This window comes from Solanum stenotomum, chromosome 1 (assembly GCF_019186545.1).
Source record: "Solanum stenotomum isolate F172 chromosome 1, ASM1918654v1, whole genome shotgun sequence".
NCBI lineage: Eukaryota > Viridiplantae > Streptophyta > Magnoliopsida > Solanales > Solanaceae > Solanum > Solanum stenotomum.
Window position 1 is genome coordinate 7,627,682 of NC_064282.1, and position 25,586 is coordinate 7,653,267.

The 25,586-nt window shown below is 33.1% G+C and overlaps 3 protein-coding genes across 3 annotated transcripts; all 3 read left to right on the top strand.

Moving 5' to 3' along the window:
• Window positions 1-1,348: 1,348 nt before the first annotated feature.
• On the top strand, window positions 1,349-10,494 carry LOC125877189 (uncharacterized). Its single transcript, XM_049558529.1, has 21 exons — window positions 1,349-1,716; window positions 2,371-2,503; window positions 3,341-3,477; window positions 3,578-3,623; window positions 3,888-4,100; window positions 4,239-4,742; window positions 4,820-4,954; window positions 5,811-6,026; window positions 6,107-6,196; window positions 6,276-6,523; window positions 6,609-6,697; window positions 7,024-7,064; window positions 7,863-7,893; window positions 7,974-8,096; window positions 8,181-8,398; window positions 8,517-8,612; window positions 8,720-8,832; window positions 8,977-9,112; window positions 9,198-9,302; window positions 9,545-9,869; window positions 10,123-10,494. The coding sequence occupies exons 1-20, from the start codon at window positions 1,442-1,444 to the stop codon at window positions 9,743-9,745; spliced, it is 3,150 nt and encodes a 1,049-aa protein (XP_049414486.1). The 5' UTR covers window positions 1,349-1,441; the 3' UTR covers window positions 9,746-9,869; window positions 10,123-10,494.
• On the top strand, window positions 9,832-18,587 carry LOC125853551 (putative transferase At1g60990, chloroplastic). Its single transcript, XM_049533266.1, has 14 exons — window positions 9,832-9,869; window positions 10,150-10,259; window positions 13,863-14,092; window positions 14,748-14,849; window positions 15,095-15,128; window positions 15,527-15,600; window positions 15,691-15,756; window positions 15,852-15,916; window positions 16,058-16,145; window positions 16,253-16,318; window positions 17,436-17,601; window positions 17,799-17,882; window positions 17,958-18,085; window positions 18,399-18,587. The coding sequence occupies exons 1-14, from the start codon at window positions 9,832-9,834 to the stop codon at window positions 18,567-18,569; spliced, it is 1,422 nt and encodes a 473-aa protein (XP_049389223.1). The 3' UTR covers window positions 18,570-18,587.
• Window positions 18,588-20,756: 2,169 nt separating this feature from the next.
• Window positions 20,757-23,471, top strand: LOC125877207 (probable receptor-like protein kinase At1g11050). The gene has a single exon (XM_049558551.1). The coding sequence runs from the start codon at window positions 20,960-20,962 to the stop codon at window positions 22,898-22,900; it is 1,941 nt and encodes a 646-aa protein (XP_049414508.1). The 5' UTR covers window positions 20,757-20,959; the 3' UTR covers window positions 22,901-23,471.
• The last annotated feature ends 2,115 nt before the right edge of the window (window positions 23,472-25,586 follow it).

Here is a 25,586-nt window from a genome sequence, read left to right on the forward strand (position 1 = left end):
AAAAATGGTAGTAAATAATTATCTTAAAATTACATCTCCTTAATCAGTGGGACATTAATAATTCAAATTAATAGGTAGTTTTTCCTTTTTTGGGCAAACCACATAAATCCCACTAGTTTAGTTCTCAATTATTAAGATTCCCAATAGTTTCAAATATTGTTTCCTCTACCATATTTCATGCTTTGGATACACGAGTCTGAATTCATGAGATACATTTATTTGTCGAATTATAAAATTGAGATACAAAATTTATTTATTTAAATTAATAGGTTGTAACTAATTTCCTTAATTAGAGGAGTAATTGAGGATTTTCAAAATACATAGATAATTAATTTCATTTTATTATTCTTTGAAATAGTAAATTCATTAATATTATTAATATAAGATAAAAACATGTATATCTTGGTAATGTAAATTTGATTAATTTCAAATTATTACTCTTAAAATAATAAATTCATTAATGTGATGTATCTATTATCAATATATGATGTCTCCAATAAACTAAACATTTAGATGCATAAGTGTCATGCAAATACATTCATATGTATTATAGAAGTATCTAACATTAATTTCATGTATTTAATTTGTTATACGTATCTAGTATTAATTTTAGGTATCTATTTATATATATATAATATTAATTTCATGTATCATTTATATGTATCTAGTATTAATTTCATGTATCAAGTATCAATTGCATATGTGTATATCCAAAAACATGTATCTTGAATACATAGTAAGCATATACATCTAATTACGTGTATCTAAATATGCAATATACAAAAAGAAGAAGCATATACATCTAATTATGTGTATCTGAATTTCATACGTTATATCCAAAAACATGTATCTCAAATACATAATAAGCATATACATTTAATTATGTGTATCTAACTATGAAATGTAGCTGAAACACATAAATTTAAGAGCAAATCATGACTGTAGAGTATGTCGTATCATTAATATCATGGTGTTGTTAAAAATTATATATCTGAAATTAAATGATGGATACATATACATGTTCAGATACCCCATTAAATGCTAGAGATTAAAATTGATGCCTTAATGTTTATTTGTACGTAGTATGAAATTTTAAATTAAAATAGTCATATAATTATTTCTAACAAATCTTTACTTGCCAACTAAAGGTAAATATTTCTTTAAAAAATCATTAAAAATCCAATTTTGAAAAAAAAAAAACATTTAATTTGGTGCCAAATCAAGTTGACGCATGCCGACGAAGTTCCCGGCAATGTAAACAAGCAAAGCCCCGTCAGCACTCAGCCCCACAATAATAGAAAGTCACAATATTCCCTTGAGTTTTTTCTTCAAAATATATATAAACCAAAACCCTCAACTCCCGCCGCAGGGTTTCTCTCCTCCGCACTCCGCAGCCGCTTTCACCCTTATAGAAAAGCTCGAAGGGATCGAAGAGAGAGCCATGGCGCAGTCACTGGAGCTATTATTGATTCAATTTCTGATGCCTGACAATGATGCTAGAAGACAAGCTGAGGATCAAATAAAGCGTCTTGCAAAGGATCCTCAGGTGGTTCCATCACTGATTCATCATCTCCGTACTGCCAAAACGCCTAATGTTAGGCAGCTTGCGGCGGTACTTCTCCGTAAGAAGATCACTGGTCACTGGGCTAAGCTATCTCCTCAACACCGTCAGCTTGTGAAACAGTCGTTAATTGAGAGCATCACTATGGAACACAGGTCCTTTGATTCATTTCTCTCACTTTTTAGTTTCAACTGCACTAGTTTTTTTCCCGTATTCAGTGCAGTAATTGCACGATACATTTTGCTATTTATTGATGATCAGTATTGTGAGTATATTTGCCTCAACTAATTTTCTAGGCGCTCTATGGAGGTTTCAATGCGCTTTTGTATCCGCATCTTTTTTCAAAAAAATTACTTACTTTATAAAGTCTGCTGGACTAGAATGAACCGAGAGTTCGTACAATTCTCCTATTCTTTTTGAGTAATTGAGTTTTTTCGTGTCTGAGAATGACTTTCTGATCAGACTATAGAATAAGATTTTGCAGGACTAAGAGACTTTTTGTTGTGAAAGAGTATTTTGACTGATGAAGTCAATGTTGTTAACTGATTATTCTTATAATAATGGATAGAAGAATCACTGATTTTCAAGCAAGCCAATTATAACGGAGTTGTACTTTCCGTGGTAATTTACTCAATGATACACATGTGTGAGAAAAAAATTTAGATCACACAACCTTTACATTTATTTTTTTTCCGGAGATGCATTGAATTGCCTTACTTAGAAGCTGTTACTAGGCCTCCAATGGAAGTTTGAAAAGATGATATTTTGCCTGCAAATTATACTGATCTAATGTGATGATCATTTTTCAGCCCTCCGGTGAGGCGAGCTAGTGCAAATGTGATTAGTATCGTTGCAAAATATGCGGTTCCAGCTGGAGAGTGGTCAGATTTGTTGCCATATTTGTTTCAGTGCAGTCAAAGTGCACAAGAAGATCACAGAGAGGTATCCTATGCTTGATTGTCATCACATGTTTTAGTTAGATGAACACTTGATATGGTCCCTTTCTTTCAATTACTACAATGTAGCTTCTGGGTTGGCATAAAGGATTAGTTTCTTACATGCTACGCAAAAATGTTGATTGCTGTATGCCAATTAAATTCCTTGCAATTGCTAGATTTTATCATTCCAAGGCTATTATAGAAGTATAGTGATACCCTTATGTTACAATTTCATTTAACCATTTGCAAATGCCAAGTATAAGTGTAAGCATCCCTACCCTCTCGAAAATAGTACTTAATTTTCCCCTCAGACAGAGTATGCCACTTCATACTGAAAATTCAAAGTATTTGGCAGTTTCCTTTTACCTTCCCTAATGAGGAACATTCGATAGAACTAATGAAAAAAAGGGATTGACGACATGGGGCTGTGGAGTGCCCAATTGGGAAGTGAGTATAGGCCATCAAAATGAAACTGTCACTGTCATTTTTTTTTATGAAATGGTAGAGAACTATTGTCAGTTTTGTCACTACATCTATAAACAGGCTGAAAGAATCGATTCAGCATAAGTTTGTATGTTTTGAATTCAATCTGCCATGATCAAGGTTTCTTAATTAATACTAATTGTCTGCGTCAGCCATTTTAACTGTTCATGTAACCTCTTTTGCGTGAGCATCAGTTAATCATTAATCCATGTAAAGAAAATGTTGTTGTCATCAATCTTCCCCTTCCTTTGGATTGGGATAATAATGATTTTACCCTCTGTCCCACCTTCTGCAATTATCTGTAGGATTATGTATTTTAGTGGACTGATGGGTTGTTCCATTGTTTTGATGATGCAAGGTGGCTTTAATTCTTTTCAGTTCCTTGACTGAAACTATTGGGAATTCTTTTCAACCATATTTTGCTGATTTGCAATCATTGCTGCTCAAGTGCCTTCAAGACGAAACAAGTAATCGTGTCAGAGTTGCCGCTCTTAAGTAATGTTTGTTTGGAAATCTTTAGAATTGCTGAATTTCTTGATCCAGAAACTACATATTATAATTCCTAACCGCAAGTGGAATTAAATCATGTTAACAGGGCAGTTGGATCTTTTCTAGAGTTCACTCATGATGAGGCAGAAGTGGTGAGTATGGTTTGTTCATTATGCTATCTTATGGCTCATGCAGCTTCTCCATGTTTCAAATTATTGTAACGTTTTTTTTTTAAAAAAATGCGTAAATATTGTTTAGAGCAAATGTGGTGTAGAGACGGGACATTGGGTGAAATTGTTAGGATCACATGAAATCTCTTTGAGCCTTGAGAATAATTAACAATGTTTGTAAGTTTTTAAATATCTTAACTGCCATTTTATCCTGAGAATGTGTCTGCTCCTGTTTCCTACCTGCAGATCAAATTTCGAGAGTTTATCCCTAGCATTTTGAATGTGTCAAGGCAGTGTCTTGCTTCAGGCGATGAAGATGTTGCTGTGCTTGCTTTTGAAATATTTGATGAGCTAATAGAATCTCCGGCACCTCTACTTGGGGATTCAGTTAAAGCTATAGTTCAGTTTTCTCTTGAAGTTTGCTCAAGTCCAAATTTGGAGTCGAACACACGGCATCAGGTGGGAACATGATATGGTTACAGCTTAGTGAAACTGTTGGTACTCGGATGATGTGATGTTTGCACAATGTTTTTGCCTGTTCGACGTCTGTTACTGGTTCTCAAGTGTTTTACTTTGAATTGTTGGTTCATTTTTCAGGCTATTCAAATAATCTCGTGGCTAGCAAAGTACAAGGCGAATTCTCTTAAAAAGTACAAGCTAGTAACACCAATTTTGCAAGTTATGTGTCCATTGCTTGCTGAGTCTACAGACAGGAATGAAGATGATGATCTTGCTCCAGACCGAGCTGCTGCAGAAGTAATTGATACCATGGCTCTGAATTTGTCTAAACATGTGTTCCCACCTGTTCTTGAGTTTGCTTCTTTAAGCAGTCAAAGTCCAAATGGGAAGTTTCGGGAAGCTTCGGTTACTTCTTTAGGTGTCATATCTGAGGGTTGTTTGGAACTTATGAAGAACAAACTGGAACCTATTCTACACATTGTCTTGGGGTCTCTGAGAGATCCTGAACAAATGGTGAGAGGAGCTGCTTCATTTGCCTTGGGCCAATTTGCTGAGTATCTGCAACCCGAGATAGTTTCTCACTATGAAAGTGTCCTCCCATGCATTTTAAATGCTGTAGAGGATGTATCTGATGAAGTTAAGGTGCGAACATGCTAAGTAATAGTTAAGTCCTTCCACTGGTTCCTATTGCTTCAAAAATGGTATCTGTTCTTATGCAGGAGAAGTCTTACTATGCATTGGCCGCATTTTGTGAGAACATGGGAGAAGAAATTCTTCCTTTCCTGGATCCTTTGATGGGAAAATTACTTGGTGCTCTCCAAAGTAGCCCTCGTAATTTGCAGGAAACTTGCATGGTAAGTTTCTTTTCAGATGCTTAAAAATAGTTTTAGAGCCCGTTTGGATTGACTTAAAAAAAGTAACTTTTAAAAAGTAACTTTTTAAAGTGCTGGAACTTATTTTTAAAATAAGTAGTTATGTGTTTGGATAAAAGTGCTGCAGTTGAAAAAAAAATTGTTGATGTGTTTGGCAAATAAGTGCTGGTAAACACTTTTTTTTATCAAAATGTCTGAAATACCCTTTAAGCTGTTAATGATAAAAAGTTGATTAATTTAAGGTTTTTATACTTAAAAAAAAATTAAAACAAAATTAATTTATGTTTTACATCCATAAGTAATAATATTTTTCTATCATTCACATATTTCTTTACCACCTTATAAGAGGAATATAAATTCATATTTCAGAAATAATAATAATAATAATAAATAAATAAATAAATAATAATAATAATAATAATAGTAATAGTAATAATAATAAAATAATAAAATAATAATAATAATAATAATAAAATAATAATAATAATAATAGTAATAGTAATAGTAATAGTAATAATAATAATAATAATAATAATAATTCAATATGGACAATTTGGAAATTGTATAAAAGAATTAAGGGCAAAAAGGTAATATACTTGGTCAACATAAAAGGGCTTTTAAGCTAAAAAAAAAAAAAGCTCCCCTCCCCTAGCTTTTAGCTTTTGGCTTAAAATAAGTCATTTTTGACTTAAAATAAGTCACTTTGATAATTGCCAAACACTCTAATAAGTCAAAAACTGGCTTTTAAGCCAGTTTGACCAGCTTAAAAGCCCATCCAAACAGGCTTAGTCTGAAGTTGTGTCACCTTGTGACAACGTATTTTCTCCTTTTATTGCAGTCTGCTATTGGTTCAGTTGCATCTGCTGCTGAACAAGCATTTGTGCCCTATGCTGAAAGAGTTCTAGAGTTGATGAAAGTTTTCATGGTGCTTACAAATGATGAAGACCTCCTTTCACGAGCTAGGGCTACTGAATTGGTTGGGATAGTTGCAATGTCTGTTGGCAAGACAAGAATGGAACCAGTTTTGCCGCCATTCATTGAAGCTGCAATTTCAGTGAGAAACTTTATAAGCTCTCACATTTAGGATTGCTTTCAAATTTACAAACAATTCTTGATAGGTTTTAATGCTATCAGGGTTTTGGTTTGGAGTTTAGCGAGCTTCGGGAATACACTCATGGTTTCTTTAGCAATATAGCGGAAATTTTAGATGAAGGATTTGCTCAGGTATCACTGATGATTGGATTTTTATACATTACATGCTGTTTTTACTTCTATAACCTCCTTTTTTTTTTTTTGGAAACAGTACCTTCCACATGTCGTTCCTCTGGCATTCAACTCCTGCAACCTAGATGATGGTTCTGCTGTTGATATTGATGATTCCGATGAAGATGAAAATGTTCATGGATTTGGCGGTGTGTCATCAGATGATGAAGCACATGATGAACCTAGGGTTCGTAATATCAGTATAAGAACTGGTGTATTAGATGAAAAAGCAGCTGCAACTCAAGCCCTTGGCTTATTTGCTTTACATACAAAGGGTTCTTATGCACCGTATCCTTTTCTCAATACATACATAAAGCTTATCTTGTATGACATTGATGCTAATGGTGTTCTGGATTCCTTAATGTATTTCAAGTTACTTGGAAGAGTCATTTAAGATTTTAGTGAGGCATTCTAGCTATTTCCATGAGGACGTTCGAATGCAAGCCATTATTTCTCTCAAATGTGAGTAGCAAGGGGCTGCTTTCTCTGTTGATTTTTTATCTTAATGTTAGCATTTTTCTGTATGAATGCTTGACCTGGGGTATATATGTTTGTATGTGGTATAGCATGTCAGTCTGTCTATAGCTATTTCATTTGTTATTACAAACTTTATTTTGAATATCTCTATGTGATTAAGTATACAGGGTTTATGATATAAATATCTGATACTTGTTTTAACTTTTAAATACTGTGGTAATTTATAAGATGATGCTATTTTATTTTCAAATTTACTATTGCAAGCTAAAGCTAGTCCATAAGTGCTCTTTTCTGGATCTCTTTGATTGCAGATATTTTGATAGCTACACAAGCAGCATTGCAAGGTCATAATGTGAGTAATGATCTATCTCCGTCCATCATTGTTGTATTTAGTTTATCATTTATAATTTTGCATGCAGTTGATGCTTTTTGTCGATCGGCCTTTTCCAATGGATGTTTTACAGCTGTAAAGTTCTAGTGATGCATCTGCTGTGATAATTTATGAATTTTCATATTTGTTGTGTCAATCTGCTGAAGATTTGTGTGAATCATATGTTATTCTTAAGTAGTGCTATAGGTTACGTGCCATAAGCCTGATACGCAACACATTTTTCTGTGTTTTTTTCCGACGGGCTCTTCTTTGAGTTAGTTTGAGTTTGCTTAGCTTTCTCCTTGCTATTTCTGCGTTAAAACTGAGGGGGTTATCTAGATTACAATAAATTTAATAGAGAAAACCCACAAGGCTTAACAAAGATCCTAGGAATCTATATGTGGTTAGTTTGTATTGTTAGAGTGTCCCATTTCCTTGACAGCACTGTCTTGCAAGACCTTTACTTCAAGAACTGCTCCCCACCCTCAAAATAAATGTAGAAGTTGAGGTATTAAATGACTACTTTTTGTGCTTTTAAATATGCAGTGATACTGTTAAAGCTTGTAGTAATGCACCGCAAGTCTGGGATAGAAACGAGCATTTAAAACTCATTTAGTATAAGTTGTGCCATTGAAGCAATTGTGCTGCCTTAGGCTGAAGTTCACACATTTTCCAATTTAATTAGCATGCTCATTTAAGCTTTCAATGAAATGAGTGTGATGTATGATAATATCTCTGATGTTAATGACTGCTTCATTTCTTTTTTTCCCTCTTTCGCAGGAGGGAATGACAAAGACAAAAGAAGTTCTTGGTATGATTTATCTTCTTTGTGTCAGTCATGTAATCTGTTACAAATATATCATTTCGGTGTTTAAATGTTTTGCTTTGCAGATACTGTGATGAAAATTTATATAAAGACAATGATTGAAGATGATGACAAAGAAGTTGTTGCGCAAGCTTGTATGGCTGTTGCTGACATCGTGAAGGATTTTGGTTACATGGCTGTTGAGCCCTGTAAGTGTGCACACTTTGATTCCTTCAGGTCCTCCAGTCAATAAAATTAAATTTAGGATTAACTTGTTTTTCCCATCTTTATAGATATCACTCAGCTTGTTGAGGCAACTGTAGTTCTGTTACGAGAGCAATCTGCGTGTCAGCTCGTAGAATCAGATAGTGAAGTTGATGATGACGACACTGAACATGACGAAGTGCTAATGGATGCTGTTTCTGATCTCCTCCCTGCATTCGCAAAGGCCATGGGTTCTCATTTTGCTCCAATCTTTTCAAAGCTGTTTGAACCTTTGATGAAATTTGCAGTAAGTTTGGGACCCCCCTCCCCGTCCGTACAATTCTTTTGTCAAGTTCATTTCTGTTCTTTGCCGTAGAGATTAGCTTTAGTTGCAGTGTTTCATGCCATAACCTCTGCAACTGCAGAAAGCATCGCGCCCATCTCAAGATCGGACCATGGTCGTTGCAACCCTTGCAGAAGTTGCTCAACACATGGGTGCTCCTATTGGTGGCTATATTGATGTAAAATTTTGAAAGCTAGTTAATTGGTTCTTTTCTTCTCCTCTCCAATACACACACATTTTTTGATAGTTCTGCAACTGAATTGGGGAATATTAATCCTGCTTCAGACTGTGATGTCCCTGGTACTTAAAGAATTAGCTTCAGCGGATGCTACAAACCGAAGGAATGCAGCATTTTGTGTTGGCGAGTTGTGCAAAAATGGTGGTGATGCTGCTTTGAAGTATGCTTTCGGTTGCATACCTTGTTTACCATCTACTTCTGTACCTAATATGTGTTCTGAGTTTGTGGGGTTGTAGCCACTGATTATTTACCATTTACCTTCTTTGTTGGCACATCTAAATCTGATTTATTCACTTTATTCTAGATATTATGGAGATGCCTTACGTGGCCTTTACCCATTATTTGGCGAAGCTGAGCCAGATAATGCAGTGAGAGACAATGCTGCTGGTGCGGTGGCAAGGATGATAATGGTTCATCCAGAGACAATCCCACTGAATCAGGTGGAGAATTTGACGTTTCTATTGTTTTTGACTTTGAAGGTTTCCCTCTATTTGCCATGGTCGTTATATGTTGTACTTTCTTTAGGTGCTACCTGTTTTCTTGAAAGTTCTTCCTCTAAAAGAAGATCATGAAGAGTCCATGGCTGTCTACAGTTGCATATGCAATCTTGTTTTGTCATCTAACTCTCAGGTATTTTCATGTCTCATCTTATCTGTCACAAAGTCTATCGGAAACAGTCTCTCTACCTTCACAAGGTAGGGGTAAGGCTGCATACACAACACCCTCCCCAGACCCCACTTGTGGGATTACATTGGTATGCTGTTGTATCTTATCTGTCGCGTTAGTTATCATTCTTGTTTCCTTTATGTCTTCATCTTCTGTGGAATGTAATATTTAACGCGTCTTTACTTGTTTGTTTTGTGAATATACAGATCTTATCTTTGGTTCCGGAGTTGGTAAATGTTTTTGCCCAGGTTGCCATGTCACCTGTTGAAACCCCTGAAGTCAAGGCTCATGTTGGAAGAGCATTTTCTCACCTAATTTCGATTTATGGTCATCAAATGCAGCCTCTTCTGAGTAATCTTTCACCTGCACATGCTAATGCTCTCGCAACTATTGCACCTCAGAGCTGACATGTAAAGAGCCTTTGAGAAGAGCAAGTTTTATATATTGTGTTCTTGTAATATTTAATATTATCTTATTCATCGGACATGCATCCATGGTGGAAGAGCAGCTAATTAGGCTGATCGCGTCCAGGTATAATCTTAGCTAGACCATTGTTATCATTCTTCCTTCCAACTAAAGATGCAACATACATGTCATCGATTGGCAAGTCATATGTCATTATTTTAATCAATTATCTATGTGCAAAGACAAGCCTGAGATATCCGTAGTTCCATTCTTTTTTCTCTAATAATGTTCCAGAGTTTGAACAAATCATAAATGGATGTTTAGTTCTGTTTTCTTCGTCTATCAAAGGTAATTTACTCAAATTTTTGTTATTTTGCAGGTTTGCTTCGTTTTATTTTTTGGTCAGGTGTCAAAGTTTTCCATGGAGATGCAATATCTTCCATTTTGACATATTCTACAGAAGAGTTGTCTTTTCTTTCTACTTTCAGGGTGATGTGATGGAGGAGAAGGGGTGGGGTTTGTTAGCCATTTTTGGATTGTTTTATTTATTTGTTACCAAGTGTCAAAGAAAGAAACTAGGAAAAGAAAAGGCTGGTGGAAGTTATGTTGTGTGAGGTTTATTATACATAGGTGAAAAACTTCAGTGTGTATATCCACAATTCTTTGATGTTTAAGGTGGGGTTGCTGTATAATTTATGACTTGCTATTGTTTAGTACAAAATTTTGTTATAGTGGATGTGTTCAAGTTATAGGTCAAGTTTTTAAATCTTTTGGACCGAATGTGCTAATTAGGCCCAAGTTTGTTGATGGGTTTGATCTACTGACAAGCAAAGGCGAATCTAGAGGGTATTGAGGGTTTATCCGAACTCATTCACTAAAAAATTATATAGAGTAATATATAAGGTACTTCTTAAACTATATATATATTCTCAAATTTTATATTTTTATCTTTTGGGATCTCTTAGTGAAAGTCTGAATCAGCCTCTGACAAGAAATCAGTTGAAAGCAACCCATATGGATCCATTTAAAAAAGTACTTCCCCTGTACCTAATTATTTGTATACTTTTGAATTGACACACCAATTAAGAAAATAATAATTGATATAGTGAGTTTATTATTTTACCACTATTAATTATGAAATGGATGAATTAAAAAATTAAGATTTTCAAGAAATTTTACCTTTTTCAAAGTGATTAATTGAGGGTATATTAGATAAAAAAAAAATTGTCTTTTCTTGATTTGTCAAAATGGACAAGTAATTAGGGACAATTATAAAAGAAAAAATGAACAAGTAATTAGGGATAGATGGAGTAGCATTTAAGTAAAAAATAAAGTCAAATTGAAATGATTTTTAAGTTAAAAAATAAAAATTAGGGGGGATTTACTTTTGGTTTTTGACTTATTTTAAGTCATTTTTGCTTGGCAAACACTTTCTAACTTATTTTAAATCAATTTTGATTTATTTTAAGTTATTTTTAATATTTGTCAAACACAAAGTAAAAAAAACTTACTTAAAAGCAAGTTTGACCAACTTTTAAGTCAATCTAAACACTTTTTTTTACAATAGTCAAAAAATCAGGAGAAGGGAACCTAGGAAAATATTTAAAAACCATAAAAGAAAAGAGAATGGCTTATGAAAAGAAAAACTCGAAAGTTAATGTTGTCCATTTACTGAATTATTTTTCAAAATTAATTTACTAGTTTTCTACGTATTTGCATCTTGTAGCGGAAATCTATAGTTTTGGCCTTCGAGTTATTGTTCATAATTATATGATATAATCAAATTTTACGTATGAGATTTTATCGAGTTTATTATTACACATTATATAACAAATATTTTTTTACTGATATTGAAATTATGATGTATTTCTTTTTTAAAGTAAACCTCTCTATATGCTATAACATAAATTATAGTCATCTCATATAAAATTAAGTTGTTAGCTAAAATACACTTCATCTAATTAACTATTTTTTAACACTACTTACATTTAAACCTCTGTATGCTATAACATAAATTGGAGTTATCTCGCATAAAAATTAAGTTGTTAGCTAAAATATACTTTATTTGATTTTTTTTTTTTAACACTACTTACACATATCTAGAGAATCACAAATAGAAAAGGTTGAATTTTATGATTTTATCCTCGCTTAGAAAATATTAAAATTGAAAAAAGAAGTATATATATAATTTTCTTAATAGATATATTTTAGAACTTTGGATTATTCTACTTAAAGTTTTATATTAATATATAAAGTTTTTTACAACAACATCTAAGATATTGTATCACAAATACATTACTAACATCTTATTAATTCAAATTAATCTTTACAATAATAATATTACTTAAATGCTTTATGTTTTTTTAAGAATATTATATTAAATATAATAGGTATGAAAAAAATTAGAGATGAGTCATATTAAGGGGATAATAATGAATTGTATATATAATTGAGTCGAATTTTTCTAGTTGAATTCTCAAATTTTATATTTATGTGTGAAAGCTAATAAATATATAACATGTCTTGTATATTAAACCCCGTATACAAATAATTTCCTAGTTCAATCCACTGAGAAAGTAGATCTACAGAAAATATGCAAGTTTTATTCTACAAAAGATTCTATACTCATTGATTCATAGATTTTAAATACACCAACCTTTGTGAGTATATACTCATGGATTAATAGATTTTAATTACACCAACCTTTATTTATTTTTTCAGTAAAACACACTATTTTTTTTTCTTTTTCTACCTTTAGTTTTAAAAAGCAAAAAAAATTGTCAAGGAAATAAAAGTAAAACACAAAAATCGGAGCCTTTCAATTTTTTGTGTCATATTGTCATTCATTTTTTATTTATTTTTTAATTCTTGAATTAATACAACTTGTTTCTTAGAGTCTATTGGGAAAGTCTAAGTAATTAGAATTGATGTGATTATTAGGGTAGTAATTATCAATCTAATAATTACATAATCGGTTTACTAAGATGACATGTTTGCCATAGTGTATTTACAAGTGTGTTGTTTGGTTGCACAAGTGTTATCATAATGTTATATTGAAAATTAAGAAAATAAAAATTAATTGTTTGATATTAAAATTTTATATTAGACAAATAAGGACCTTTATAAATAACATTAAATTTAATATTTAAGATATATGTTGCCTTTTAAAATGTATATTAGTAATTGATAAACATATGTTCTTAATTAATATTATAAAAAATAATTAATTTATATTTTTTAAATTAGTATATTTTAATTAAATTAATCATAAAAAATAAAAGTTCAAAATTTCTATGAACATCATGAAAGGAATTGCATTTTTGACAAAAAAATTAATAGTATAAATATAATGTCATAAAATTATATAAATATTTGATAAAAAATAATCTGGATTTGTTGATACATTAGATCTTGTTGAACAAGTTCAAATTAAAAGTTCGAAGTTACCGATAACCTACTAAAATCAAGTTGAAAGCAATTTTTTATCATACAATAACCAAAATACAAGAGAAGGTAAGCTAGTAAAAAATTTAAAATTAACCAAGAAAAAGGAGAATGGCTTAGGAAAAGAAAGCTCGAAATAATGTTGTTCATTTTCTTAATTGTTTAACGAAATTAATTTACTAGTTTTCTTTGTCTTTGTAGTGGAAATTCTATCGTTTCGACCTCTGCATTATTGTTCAAAATTATGTTATATAATGAAACTTTATTTGTGAAATTTTATCGAGTATGTAAATGTGGTATCAAAAATAAAAAATATATTATTATTGAAATTTTAATGTGTTTCTTTTTAAAGTAACATTTTGTCATATTTCATTTTGCATGATGCTTAAAGAATCATAAATAAGAAGATGATTTTTCTAATTTACCCCTTAAAAAATTTTTTTGGGTATACAAACAAATGTGAACATTTTAAAAAAGAATTATTTATAAGAGTAATATAGAAAATAATAATTAATATTTTTTTGATTTAATAAAGTGATCAACTAATATAAAATAACTATATTCAATATAATGATCAACTATATAATACAAAAGAGTATTATTAATTAGACGAACACTTTTTATTTTATGAGATAGTATAAGTATTTATCTAATATGGGAGGGACCTATAAAAAGAAAGTGGGTGGTGTGAAATTCCAAGAGAGATGGCGTCTCTCTACTCTGCAAACTTGTTATTTCCTTCTCTTCTTTTTTCTTCATCTTCTTCTTCATCCGTTGTTACTCCACTAGCTTACCGGCCCTACGATGCGTCGCCGGCGAAGATTAATCGACGCCTTTCTTCTTCTTTTTCTTCTGCTGCGCTGCCATTCGATCTTTCTCCTCCTCCCATCGACCACGACCTCCTCGTAAGTACCAAATTCTTAAACTTGTTTCTTAGTATTCTGAGTTTCTAATTCTTGATTCTTGAAAGTTAACGTCATTCTGGGCTTTGATAAATACCAAATTCTCATGTAATCCAACTTGTAATTCTTGATTGTGGGCTTTGATAAATTCCAAATTCTTAGTTGGTAATTCTTGATTCTTGATTTTGGGATTTGATAAATTCCAAATTCTTATAATTCTTAATCTTGAAAGTCAGTTGGCTATAGCATGTGTGAAGAAGACTGATTTCTTATAATTTTCCTGTTCAATGTACCATCTTGGGTAAAATTAATTGAACTAGTTGGATTATCAATCCTAAAGCTTGAATTTTTTTTTTTCCTTTCTGAAAGAAGAATAAAAAAAAATACTCCATGTAATGGGGTGGGGTAGACAAGCTTGTTGGTTATGGATGCCCCTCCACTCCATCCACCCCTGCTTGGAATGTCTCACTTCAGTAGGCAGTTAGACTTTAAAAGACTTTTTTTCTGAACAATGAGGATATACGAAGGACATGTTGTTACGTCTGCTAAATGTTTCCTGATGAACAAGTGAAGGATGAGAGTCACTGACCTGATGTTTCTACATGCTTTCATTCTTGGTCTCCTTAGAGTTGGCTTGTTTAACTTTTTCTTCCTGCAGGATACTATGACAATTGCTGGGGCAAAGGTATCAGAAGATGGGGTAATAGGAACATTCGATAATGACGAGGAGGCATTAGATGCTGTTGAGAATGGTGTCGCGGTGTGTATCTAGCTTGATTCAGGTTTTCTTGGTAATTTTAGTTATTTTTTTCCTGTTAAAAATTTCCCTGTCATATAAATTTCATCTGTTGATTAAAAGATGTGTTAATGGTCCAACTTTCCTATCACATGTTGTATAATTTACTGCGATATCTGGAATTGAGCCTGGCCTTGTAAGGGAACTTGTATACTGTTCAGCTTAGTCTTGCAAAGTGTGATCTGATGGTATCATTCAATTTGATCTAGGTTGTGGATCTTTCACACTATGGCAGGATAAGAGGTAAATCCATCCACACATTTTCATTCTGAAAATGATTCTGTTTTTATTTTTTAAGACAACTCTAAGTTTAATCTGTGAATAATCTATTGACGTGGAGGAATAGAGGTTAGGTTAGTTTTTAATGTATCTTAAAGTAAGTCCATTATCCATATTATTCTTCTAATAAAATAGTTATTTCTTCCTACTTAAACAACTCTGTGGAATGTGGTTGTATGCTTATTTCCTAGTGCGAGTCATGTGGATAATGGATGTGAAAATTACTTTTTACCACTTGCTCTAGTGCTAGTGACGTATTATGGACTAACTGGATATAAGTTTTTCTGCTTCTTTGAATTGTTTTGGCGGCTACTTATTCATAGTTGTTATTTCAGCAATCTCTGTCTTTTCATTTCACACAGTTAGTGGAGAAGACAGGGTTCAGTTTCTTCACAACCAAAGTACTGCTAACTTTGAAATTCTTCATGAGGGGCAGGTATTGACTCGGTTTCCACAACTCTAGGTTGATGAAAATAGCAAACTCCACTAATGTTCTGCTTTTATATTTCATGCCTGGGAATTGTAGGGATGTGACACTGTTTTTGTGACACCAACTGCTAGAACCATCGATATTGCCCATGCCTGGGTTATGGTAATCCTTCACAGTACCCTTACTGAGAATTGGTTTCTTGTGCCTAAGCTTTCATATGATAAGACTATTATTGAAGTGGATATTATATTTCACAGAAAACGGCAATCACATTGGTGGTCTCTCCAGTGACCAGGGAAATAATAACTCATATGCTTAAGAAGTATGTCTGGAACTGCCATGCTTTTGCTCTGGATTGCTGCCGCTCTTGCTTACCTATGCTTGAATAGTTTTTTGGGGTCTAATCAGTTGTTTTACATTACTTACCTGCTGATTTAACAATATGTCATACTTCTATTCATAGGTACATATTCTTTGCAGACAAAGTTGAAATTCAAGATATTACCGAGCAAACGTCCTTGTTCGTACTAGTAGGGCCTACAAGTAACAAAGTAAGAACTGTGTCTAGTGAATCATCAAACAAGGTGATAATATTTGTTATCTTTTTACTTCTCTTAAAAGCTACAACTAACTTTTGTATGTAATGGCTTACACACAGATAATGGAGGCTCTGAGTCTTGCTGACATAGTTGGACAACCATATGGATCGCATAAGCATTACAATGTAATTGGATACTTCCCTCTCTGATTCATCTTCTGGACAATGTTAACTTTCTCTCTTTATTTAGGTTTCAGTTTTCACCAAACTTCATCTCTTACTGAATCACCCAATTTAAAGTTATACTTATATATATCAAAAAATAATATGAACACCTGTTTGGTTTAGATTATTTGATACTCCTTCTAACCCATATTGTTTGATCTACTTACTATCTTAGTCTGTGCAAGATATAACTTCTTTCCTCAAATTGCAAAGGCCAACAATTATAAAAAATCGGATTAACATATCATGATATTACTTCCTATTGTTTTGTATTTAATGCGACTTCTTCATGCCCTTTTCACATCTTCCCACCAGTACACCAACTTATATGACTAAACTTTTGGGTATAATAAATCCTTCAAAAGTATAATATGTCATTGAAGCATTGTTCTCTTAAATTCCATTTAAATATAAGTCACAAAAAAGGGATCGGAGTGAGCATTCAATTAAAAGAATTACTTAAGATTGGTAATAGCTCTGACTATTGATTCTTTTGTAACATAACCAAACAAGTAGTTTGATAATAAAAAGATTTAATATAAAATGGTGATTAGATTGTGTCAAATAATCCAAACTTGAACAATGATTTCCAATGTTCTTTTCTCTTTTTCAAAGGAGACATTTCAATGGTTTGAACACATTGAAATGTTCAGATTTCGTTGGGCCCTCTGTCATTTTTAGTTCATGCATCAATTCACCAAATTCTCACTTGCATTATTCAGAAACATTAATATCTATCTATTCATAATTAGTTGTTATTTCCAATTGCAACCTCTTTAGTCAACCTTGTGCTGCATTTGTGTCTGTTCTTGTATTGTCAAATTCAACTTCTCAATAAAGAATATTTTACAGTTTCTCTGCCATTTGTCTGCAATATCCGCAGTTAATGTCCTTTCTTACCACTGAAATGCTTACTTGTTACCTTTTCTACTGTTTAGCTTCTGCTGGTGTAGTTGCTCTCATGTCCTATATGTTAGATTAATTGCAGTATCTTGAGCATATCGTCGTGCCTGAGTTTTCCAAGAAATAGGAGGATTAACATTTTACTTTTTCTTATGAAATTAATTAACATGTGAAGGTAAATGGAATGCCAATAACTGTGGGAGTGGGAAATATCATCTCTGAAGAAGGTTATTCACTACTGATGTCTCCAGCTGCTGCTGAATCGGTCTGGAAAGCTGTTATAGGTCATGGTGCTATCCCAATGGGTTCTAATGCATGGGAAACTTTAAGGATTCTTCAAGGTAATTAAAGACGATTTGGTTTTTCTCTTTTCATTGTTAATATTCCAGGTAAAATCTTCTGTTGAGATCATGATTCCAGTGTGTTCTGACCACCTGTTATGCTTTAGGTTTGTGTCCTCAAGTTTCGAGCAATCAACATCCTGTCTGATTTGATTTCCAATATTGATGCAGAAAGATTTGTGTCTTAATTCATGCAGGAAGACCAGCTCCTGGTAAAGAGCTCACAGACGAGTTTAATGTTCTGGAGGCTAATCTGTGGAATGCTGTTTCTCTGAATAAAGGTTCAGGAGCTCCTATTTCTATAGTTATGTTTCCTTCTGTTTATGGTTTATCAAATATGATAAAATAAATTCCAGGGTGCTATAAGGGTCAAGAAACCATTTCTAGACTTGTAACTTACGATGGCATCAAGCAGAGACTATGGGGAATACGTGTCTCATCGCCTGTGGAACCTGGTAGCACTATCTCAGTCAATGGGAAAAAGGTTTGAGATTTTCTGATTTTCCAATTGATTGTTTCAGTCCCTATTGTGATAGCTATAGTGTAACAAATTGTACCTTGGCACATTAGCCCTAGACATTGTTCTGTCTTGTAAATGAAATGCATCAAACAAAATTAATGCCTTGTGAGGAATCGTCCAAGATTACTATAATTGTGATGAATTGCGGCCAATACATGACATACAGATCTAGTCAAGTGCATTACTGAAATCAGATCACCATTATTTTTTCTTTATGATCCTAGTAATGACCATTTGGAAAGAATTGCCAGAATGATGGTGCTATGAACTTCGGCAGGTTGGCAAGGTGACAAGTTTCACAACTGGTAAACGAGCATCTCAATCCCTTGGACTTGGCTATATTAAGAGGAAAGCTGCTTCTGAGGGAGACAGTGTAATTATTGGTGATGATGTTGAGGGTACAGTGGTGGAAGTGCCTTTTCTCGCTCGTCAAATCCCTCCATCCTAGAGCTGAATATAGACAGCACTCTGTATCAACAAATGTAGCATATGTGATGTCATAATTTACCTTTGGTGTAACATGTGCTCTATGGTTTGAGTGTTTTGTCCCGTTAATGGCTCTATCAAAAGCTAGACGATAGTGTCCTTGAAGACCCCTTAAAGTTGCTTACCAAATCTTTTGAGCCATTAACATTTTTGCTTTGTCATTATAGCCAACTGCTGGCCCATCCGTCCGCAGTTGTCCTGAAGAAAGGAAATCAGGAAGCTAAGTGCTTTACCATAGAAATCAGGTGAGTGGAAAAAATCTTCAGATGTAATAGAAGAATCTTGCCATAAGTATCTGCATGTTGATATTTGATTAATTATTGGGCATTGTCCTTCATTTGGTTCAGAGTATCATATGATGTTACGTGATTCTGCTAAGCCCTCTCAGGGATTTTGTCATTCCCACTTCTCGACTTGTTGATAAAGCAGTGTCACATAAATTGGGAGAGAGCGGTTATTTGCAGTTTTTTATTGTTTAAAAATAGCATTGGAGGGTAAATCTTTATCAAGGAGATTATCTTAATAGAAATTCAGTTTAGAAAAGGCTGAAGTGAGTGAGGTATATTCTTTCAGAATAAAGGATATGATATTGTTTTCACTAGTAGCTAGCTATTTAGAAAGTGAACTTAAAAACTTTTGATGACTTTTATTCTTCCTTAATATAATGTTACAAGTTATAATAACAACTAACTATTAAACTCGTAGGCAGCACTTAATCAAAGAAGATTTTTAAATTTAATCAATTTCATCTCATTGATCCATTTCGCCATGGTTTACAATGGCTTGAAAAAATATTTATTTTTGTAGTTATATACAGCGATGTATTGATGGTATATTAATATAGTTTAATTTATGTGTTTTAACAAATTTGTTACTTTCTTAGTCTCAATTTATTTGACATATCCAATTTCAAGATTTGACCTTCTAAACTCTAATTGTGAATTCAAACATACAAATATTAAATTTTTTGAAATAAAATTTATTTATTTAAAAATTACGTAAAAGAATACAATAAATTATAATATTTAAAAGAGATTTTAGTCGATTTTTTTTCAATCTTAAAATTTCTTAGCATATCGTATAATTTTGAAGTTTTGAACTTTTTATGAGGTTATCATTTTGATGTGTATCATAAAAATTGACCACTACCTAATTATATAATTTAATTAGTACTCCTACGTAGTACTCTAATTATTTTGGGCCTTTTTTCTCAATAATCTGTTGATGTCTTGATGAGGTAAGGAAGACAAATGCATAAAAGTCAAGACGTCAAGACTGACTGATCAGTTGCAGTGAAAACGTAGAGAGAATAAAACAAAATCAGTGCGTTTCCTTGCATTTTCATAACCAAAAATTACATTCATTTTTGTCTTAAAAGGAAAAATTGTGGTAAGGTTTCGTTATTCCGTGAGATTTTATTGGATATGTTGTTATTATTTGATTTGAAATAAATTATATTGAATATGTTGTTATTATGTGATTTGAAATAAAATTTATGAATAAAAACTTTAAAAGTTTGTAAACTAAAACTCTATGACCATTATTTGTGTGACAATTAATTATTTTATTAAGGATAATTAGGGAGTTTTGATGTCAAATCATTTTCAATTGTAGAAATGTAATATATATGTTTTTGAGACACACCACATAAAATGATTACTATGCAAAAACCAAATTAGTAGGTGAATGTAACAAAAGATATTTTTTTGCAACAATATAGGAGAAGATCTTGTTTCCTTTCATTTTAATTATGACATCTAGGCTCTAGCAAATAACTAGAAAATCTCTTACTCCTCTGTCCCATTTTCATGTGATCAATGTTTTAGTTCGTTTTAAAAAAATTATTATAATATAATTAGAAATAATTTAATTTTATCATAATTAAATGATTGTCAGTCATATAAATACTTAAGTATTGCTTAAGATCATAAATTTCAAAAGTTTATTTTTATTTAAAATATTATGTCAAATTAAAACAGTCACATAAAATGAGACGGATAAAGTACAAAACTTTGATGTCTTTAGGAAATCACCTAAATATTTCTTTATTATCCCAAATTGCCATCTTTTCTTGATGCACGTTCCTATTTGATTCTTCTTGGTCAGTTAATTTATAAAAGTCAGCCGCCTTACAAAACTTACATAAGATTCAGACACAGATAATGAACCTATACTTTGACTCTGCCAGTGGCACAAACCCTTCAACTACAAGACTCCACAGATAGATCATCAATCATCAAAAACACTTTTTGGGCACATAATTTGGTGAACCATAGAGAAAACCCCATTAAAAATGGTTTCTTGAATTAAAAAATCTCATTTTTTTCTCTTATCTTTCTAAAGAAGTTAGGGATGAAGGGTGATTTGTGGATTGTGTGTTTGTTGTTCTGTCTATTTTCTTGGGTAGTTTCAATTTCATCAGCTCAAAAGAGCACTAACTTTTCTGCAACTTGTCCTTTAGATTTTGGGTATGTTCTGAGAGCCCCATGGTCTAGTTCTAACTGCAAAGTTCTAAATTCAACTCCTCAGCTTTCCAATGGTTCTGCTATTCCCACATCAAGCAAAGGCCAGTGCTGCCAGAACCTTTTGTCCCTCTTTGGTGTTGCTATGGCACAACACCTTAAAGAAACTTCTCTTTTCCAGCTACCCAATTTGGAAACTTCTGCTTCTTGCATCCAGGAATTCCAATCCAAGCTTAATTCTTTGTCCTTGCCTTCAAATCTTACCTCTTTCTGTTTTGACCCTATTCAGTTTGTCAATACACCATACATTTGTGCCTCAATTCAGACCATCCAAGATTGGGATAGAAAGCTGGGGAATTCAACTGTTTTGAATTCTGGTTGTAGGTCTGATCTTGAGGATTTAACTGCCTGTGATGGTTGTGTAGCTGCTGGCTTTAGAGTTCAGCAACAGTTGATTGCAATTGATGGTAATGCATCTCATTCCACTGATTGTTTTTACTTCACTATTTTGTATGCTGCTGGTATTGTCAATGAGTTTGGTCCTGAGAGTACTGGTGCCATGTCATGTATTTTTAGTATTGATTTGAAAAAGGATAGTTCATCAAGCAAACGACATTTAGCGCTAATATTTGGGTTGGCTGGAGCTGGTATGGCAGTATTATGCATGTCTTTAGTGTTGGGATTGTATATCTGGTGGAACAAAAGGTGGAGGAAAAATGATGATGTGGAAATGGAAAGTACGGTGTCTAGGCGAAGAATGAGGCCTAATACTTCTGTTTGGTTCAAGTTTCAGGAGCTTGAAAGGGCAACAGATAGTTTTTCCCAAAAGAATTTTATAGGGAGAGGTGGATTTGGAGTAGTTTATAAAGGAACTTTAGCAGATGGGACTAATGTTGCTGTCAAAAAGATTATAGAATCTGATTTTCAAGGAAATGACGAGTTTTGCAATGAGGTTGACATTATTAGTAACTTGAAGCATCGTAATCTTGTATCACTTAGGGGATGTTGTGTGACTGATGAAGATCGGATTGAAAGTGGGGAGAGTGAAAGATTCCTTGTCTATGATTACATGCCCAATGGGAATCTTGAGGATCATTTATTTGCTGTAAATCAAGGTGGAATACTGAAGCAACCGTTGACTTGGCCTCAGAGAAAAAACATAATTTTGGATGTGGCAAAAGGACTAGCTTATCTGCATTATGGGGTAAAGCCAGCAATTTATCACAGGGACATTAAAGCTACTAATATCCTATTAGATGAAGATATGAGAGCAAGAGTTGCTGACTTTGGGTTGGTTAAGCAAAGTAGAGAAGGACAGTCTCATCTTACCACCAGAGTGGCAGGAACACATGGCTACTTAGCTCCTGAATATGCTCTCTATGGGCAATTGACTGAGAAGAGCGATGTTTATAGCTTTGGGGTGGTTGTTTTGGAAATAATGTGTGGAAGGAAGGTCCTTGATTTCTCTTCAGGATCACCTCGTGCTTTTCTGATCACCGATTGGGCTTGGTCGAAGGTAAAAGCTGGAAAGATAAATGAAGTTTTGGATACCATCTTAGTAAAGACTGAGGATTCAGTAAGTGCAAATCCAAGGGCTATAATGGTGAGATTTCTCCTTGTTGGAATATTATGTGCTCACGTCATGGTGGCCTTGAGGCCAACTATATTGGATGCACTGAAAATGTTAGAAGGAGATATTGAGGTTCCTGAAATTCCAGACAGACCAGCACCTCTTGGACAACCTTCATTTTATAATGCTAGTGGTAACACATTCAGCATATCACCAGCCTTGAGTTGCTTGCGACTGCCTGCTGGAGACATGCTCAGGTGACAATATGAGGTTTTCTCATATTACATCCTTTTCTTACTTATTGAGATTAGGAGAAAGCTAATGAAATTTCTGCTAGAGTTGAACCTGGGAACCGAGTGCCTTGGGATTTTTTTTGATCAAATAATATTAGCTCTGAGAGTTCTGTTGTTTCCAGTTTCCTGTCAATAGGGACATACTTAGAAATCCTAAGTGTAGAAATAAAACAAAAACACCATCTACTTGCCGTCCAGCTAAACAAACCAAGAGGACATGGAGTTCAACTAGATTGTCAATTCCTTGGAAGACATAGAGTTTCTTTGGCAGATGTAAGAGTTTCTTCTTTCTTTCATTCTTTCCAACAGCCTAGAACTTTTGACAATCTTTTGTTTAGGCAAACTGCGGAGTTTCTTTTGCTTTCGTTTCTCAATAGGTTAATCAGATCTTGTAAAAATTAGTAATAGCTGATACTCCTCTGTAATATATCTAGCTTGCTTCATTCAAGGCCATGGTTGCCTGTGATGTATGTTGCAGTTTGTAAATTCATATATCTATATTATTTATGTTTCAAAGTTCTCGAGACAATATTTCCCTACCATACTGTTTTCTTGCCAAGGAGACACAGTGTTTAATGCCCGGTAAAGGATGAGTTAAATTATGGATACACAACCAACTATACTATGCTAATATCATGTGTTCCTCTGACTAACTGCTGGGGTTTTGTACATGACTTAATAGTTCAAATGCAAGTAATGTGTAGAATTCAACATTTTACAAGTACTTCTTTCTTCTATTGTTTTCATTTTTGGGGAAAAGTTGACGTCGTGCTTGTTTAGTCATGAGAAATTGTTAAAACAATGCAACTATAAGTAACTCAAAACCAGTAGTCATGAATTGAGTTTCATTGGTCAATATTGTGCCCCTCTGAACTCTGTTTGCAACTATTTATTCTTGATTTGAGGAAAAGGCTGCTAGTGAAACATTGTAGAAGCATTGATTCCATATCCAAACTAAAAGATCAACATTCAACTGTGTGTTTCAGTTTAATAATTAGCACTTTCTGCTGTGTCCCCATTCTCTGATGACTTATTGTGAAACAAGTAAGATCACACAAGAGAACTACAAGTGATGTGTTCTCATATAAGTTGTTCTTGTTGACATGCCTTGAACACCAATGCTCTTCTTCCAGATGGTCTCAACAAGTAATGTGTATTATTAATTCCATAATGATATTTCATGCAACTGTTATAGGAAAAAGTATGCAAAAAATTAGTTAATTGTTTTTCTGTACCAAAAAGAAGGAATGTATTTGTTAATTTACAAAACCAATAGAATTATTCAAATTTATCCCATATTACTCTCACAATCGGTTTTTTCTTTTTGAAAGTCTGAACAAGTTTAAAAAGTTCCAAAAATGTTCTTAAGAAATAGTAAAAGTGCTCTTCTTATTTATAGTTTCTCAAGAAGTGTGTGAAGGAGAGAGTGAACGATTAATATGAGACAGTTTTCAATTCAGTTTTAAAGTGTGGACTTGGTTTTGAGGTAGGCTCTCCGTAGACAATGCTACCTTAGATTTTTAAAAAATAATTAAAAACATCAAGTTTTCATCCTTTAGTCCCTTCTTATTTTTGTATTGTAGGTGCTAGAGTTGTTGATCTTGCTTCATTGGACCAAAAAGATCTACCGGAGCTACCTACTCAAAAGAAAAGGAAAGGATATGTAGCAAAGAGTGTTTGAACTCTTCTTTCTCTACTTCTTCTATAATATGATTGATAAAATAACATGAATAGTATATTCAGTATAATCTTGAGTAAAGTTTAGAAATGATATGATAAACATAAATCTTATTCTTACTTTTGAGAGGTACAAATATTATTTTTGATAGATCCTCGACTCTGCTCAATTGCAATATGATAAATAATAGAACAAAATCTCACTAACTAATAAAAAGGGGATGCACGGCTAGGGCTGATACACAATGTATTATAGTGTCTTTTAAGTTGATTTGGGGCTTTCCGTCAAATGAGGGGTATATATGGTGAAATTAGTAACGGTAGGGGAAAAACTAACTTCACTTTAACGGTAAGGGAATAGTCAACCAATAACAAAAGTTGAGGGGTATTTTTTACCCTTTTCCATAAAAAAAATTATGATCTCTTATGAAAGTTACCACAATATTATTTTTTGCCCAAGTTTATTAAATGAGAATAAAATTTTAAAGGGATAAAGATCGGAAATATATCCAAACTTTGGGCAAAATTGTTGTTACGATACTGAACTTTGGAAATGACCTTTACCTGTACTGTTTAATAATATATTTTAAAGGTATATATGTGTCCATGTGGACATCATAAATATTGCATAATTATAAGTAGTAACGTGTCCATGTGGACACATATATACCTTTAAAATACGCTATTAAATAGTGCAGGGGTAAAAGGTCCTCCATAAAGTTTGGTATCGTAACAACAATTTCGGCCAAAGTTGAAGTATTTTTCAGACTTTTTATATATATATATAAAAGAGAACCTTAGGCCCGCCTACGTGGCGCCACCCCAAACCAGAATTCCCTTTTAATTTATTTATTTACAAAATTAGCCTTCCCTTTTCATGAGAAGTTGTGAAATTTACAAAAAGTTGTGACTTTTATGAAAAGTTGCGACTCTTTTATGAAAAGTTGTGACTTTAATGAAGAGTTGCGACTTTTATG

Bases quoted from the DNA above. Each gene is read 5' to 3' on its own strand.
- LOC125877189 (XM_049558529.1), top strand. From the start codon at position 1,442: ATGGCGCAGTCACTGGAGCTATTATTGATTCAATTTCTGATGCCTGAC. The intron at 3,624-3,887 runs GTGAGTATGGTT...TCCTACCTGCAG, and splicing joins CTCATGATGAGGCAGAAGTG to ATCAAATTTCGAGAGTTTAT. The intron at 6,197-6,275 runs GTATCACTGATG...TTTTGGAAACAG, and splicing joins TAGATGAAGGATTTGCTCAG to TACCTTCCACATGTCGTTCC.
- LOC125853551 (XM_049533266.1), top strand. From the start codon at position 9,832: ATGGTGGAAGAGCAGCTAATTAGGCTGATCGCGTCCAG. The intron at 9,870-10,149 runs GTATAATCTTAG...TTTTTTGGTCAG, and splicing joins ATTAGGCTGATCGCGTCCAG to GTGTCAAAGTTTTCCATGGA. The intron at 15,917-16,057 runs GTATGTCTGGAA...TTCTATTCATAG, and splicing joins ATAACTCATATGCTTAAGAA to GTACATATTCTTTGCAGACA.
- LOC125877207 (XM_049558551.1), top strand. From the start codon at position 20,960: ATGAAGGGTGATTTGTGGATTGTGTGTTTGTTGTTCTGTCTATTTTCT.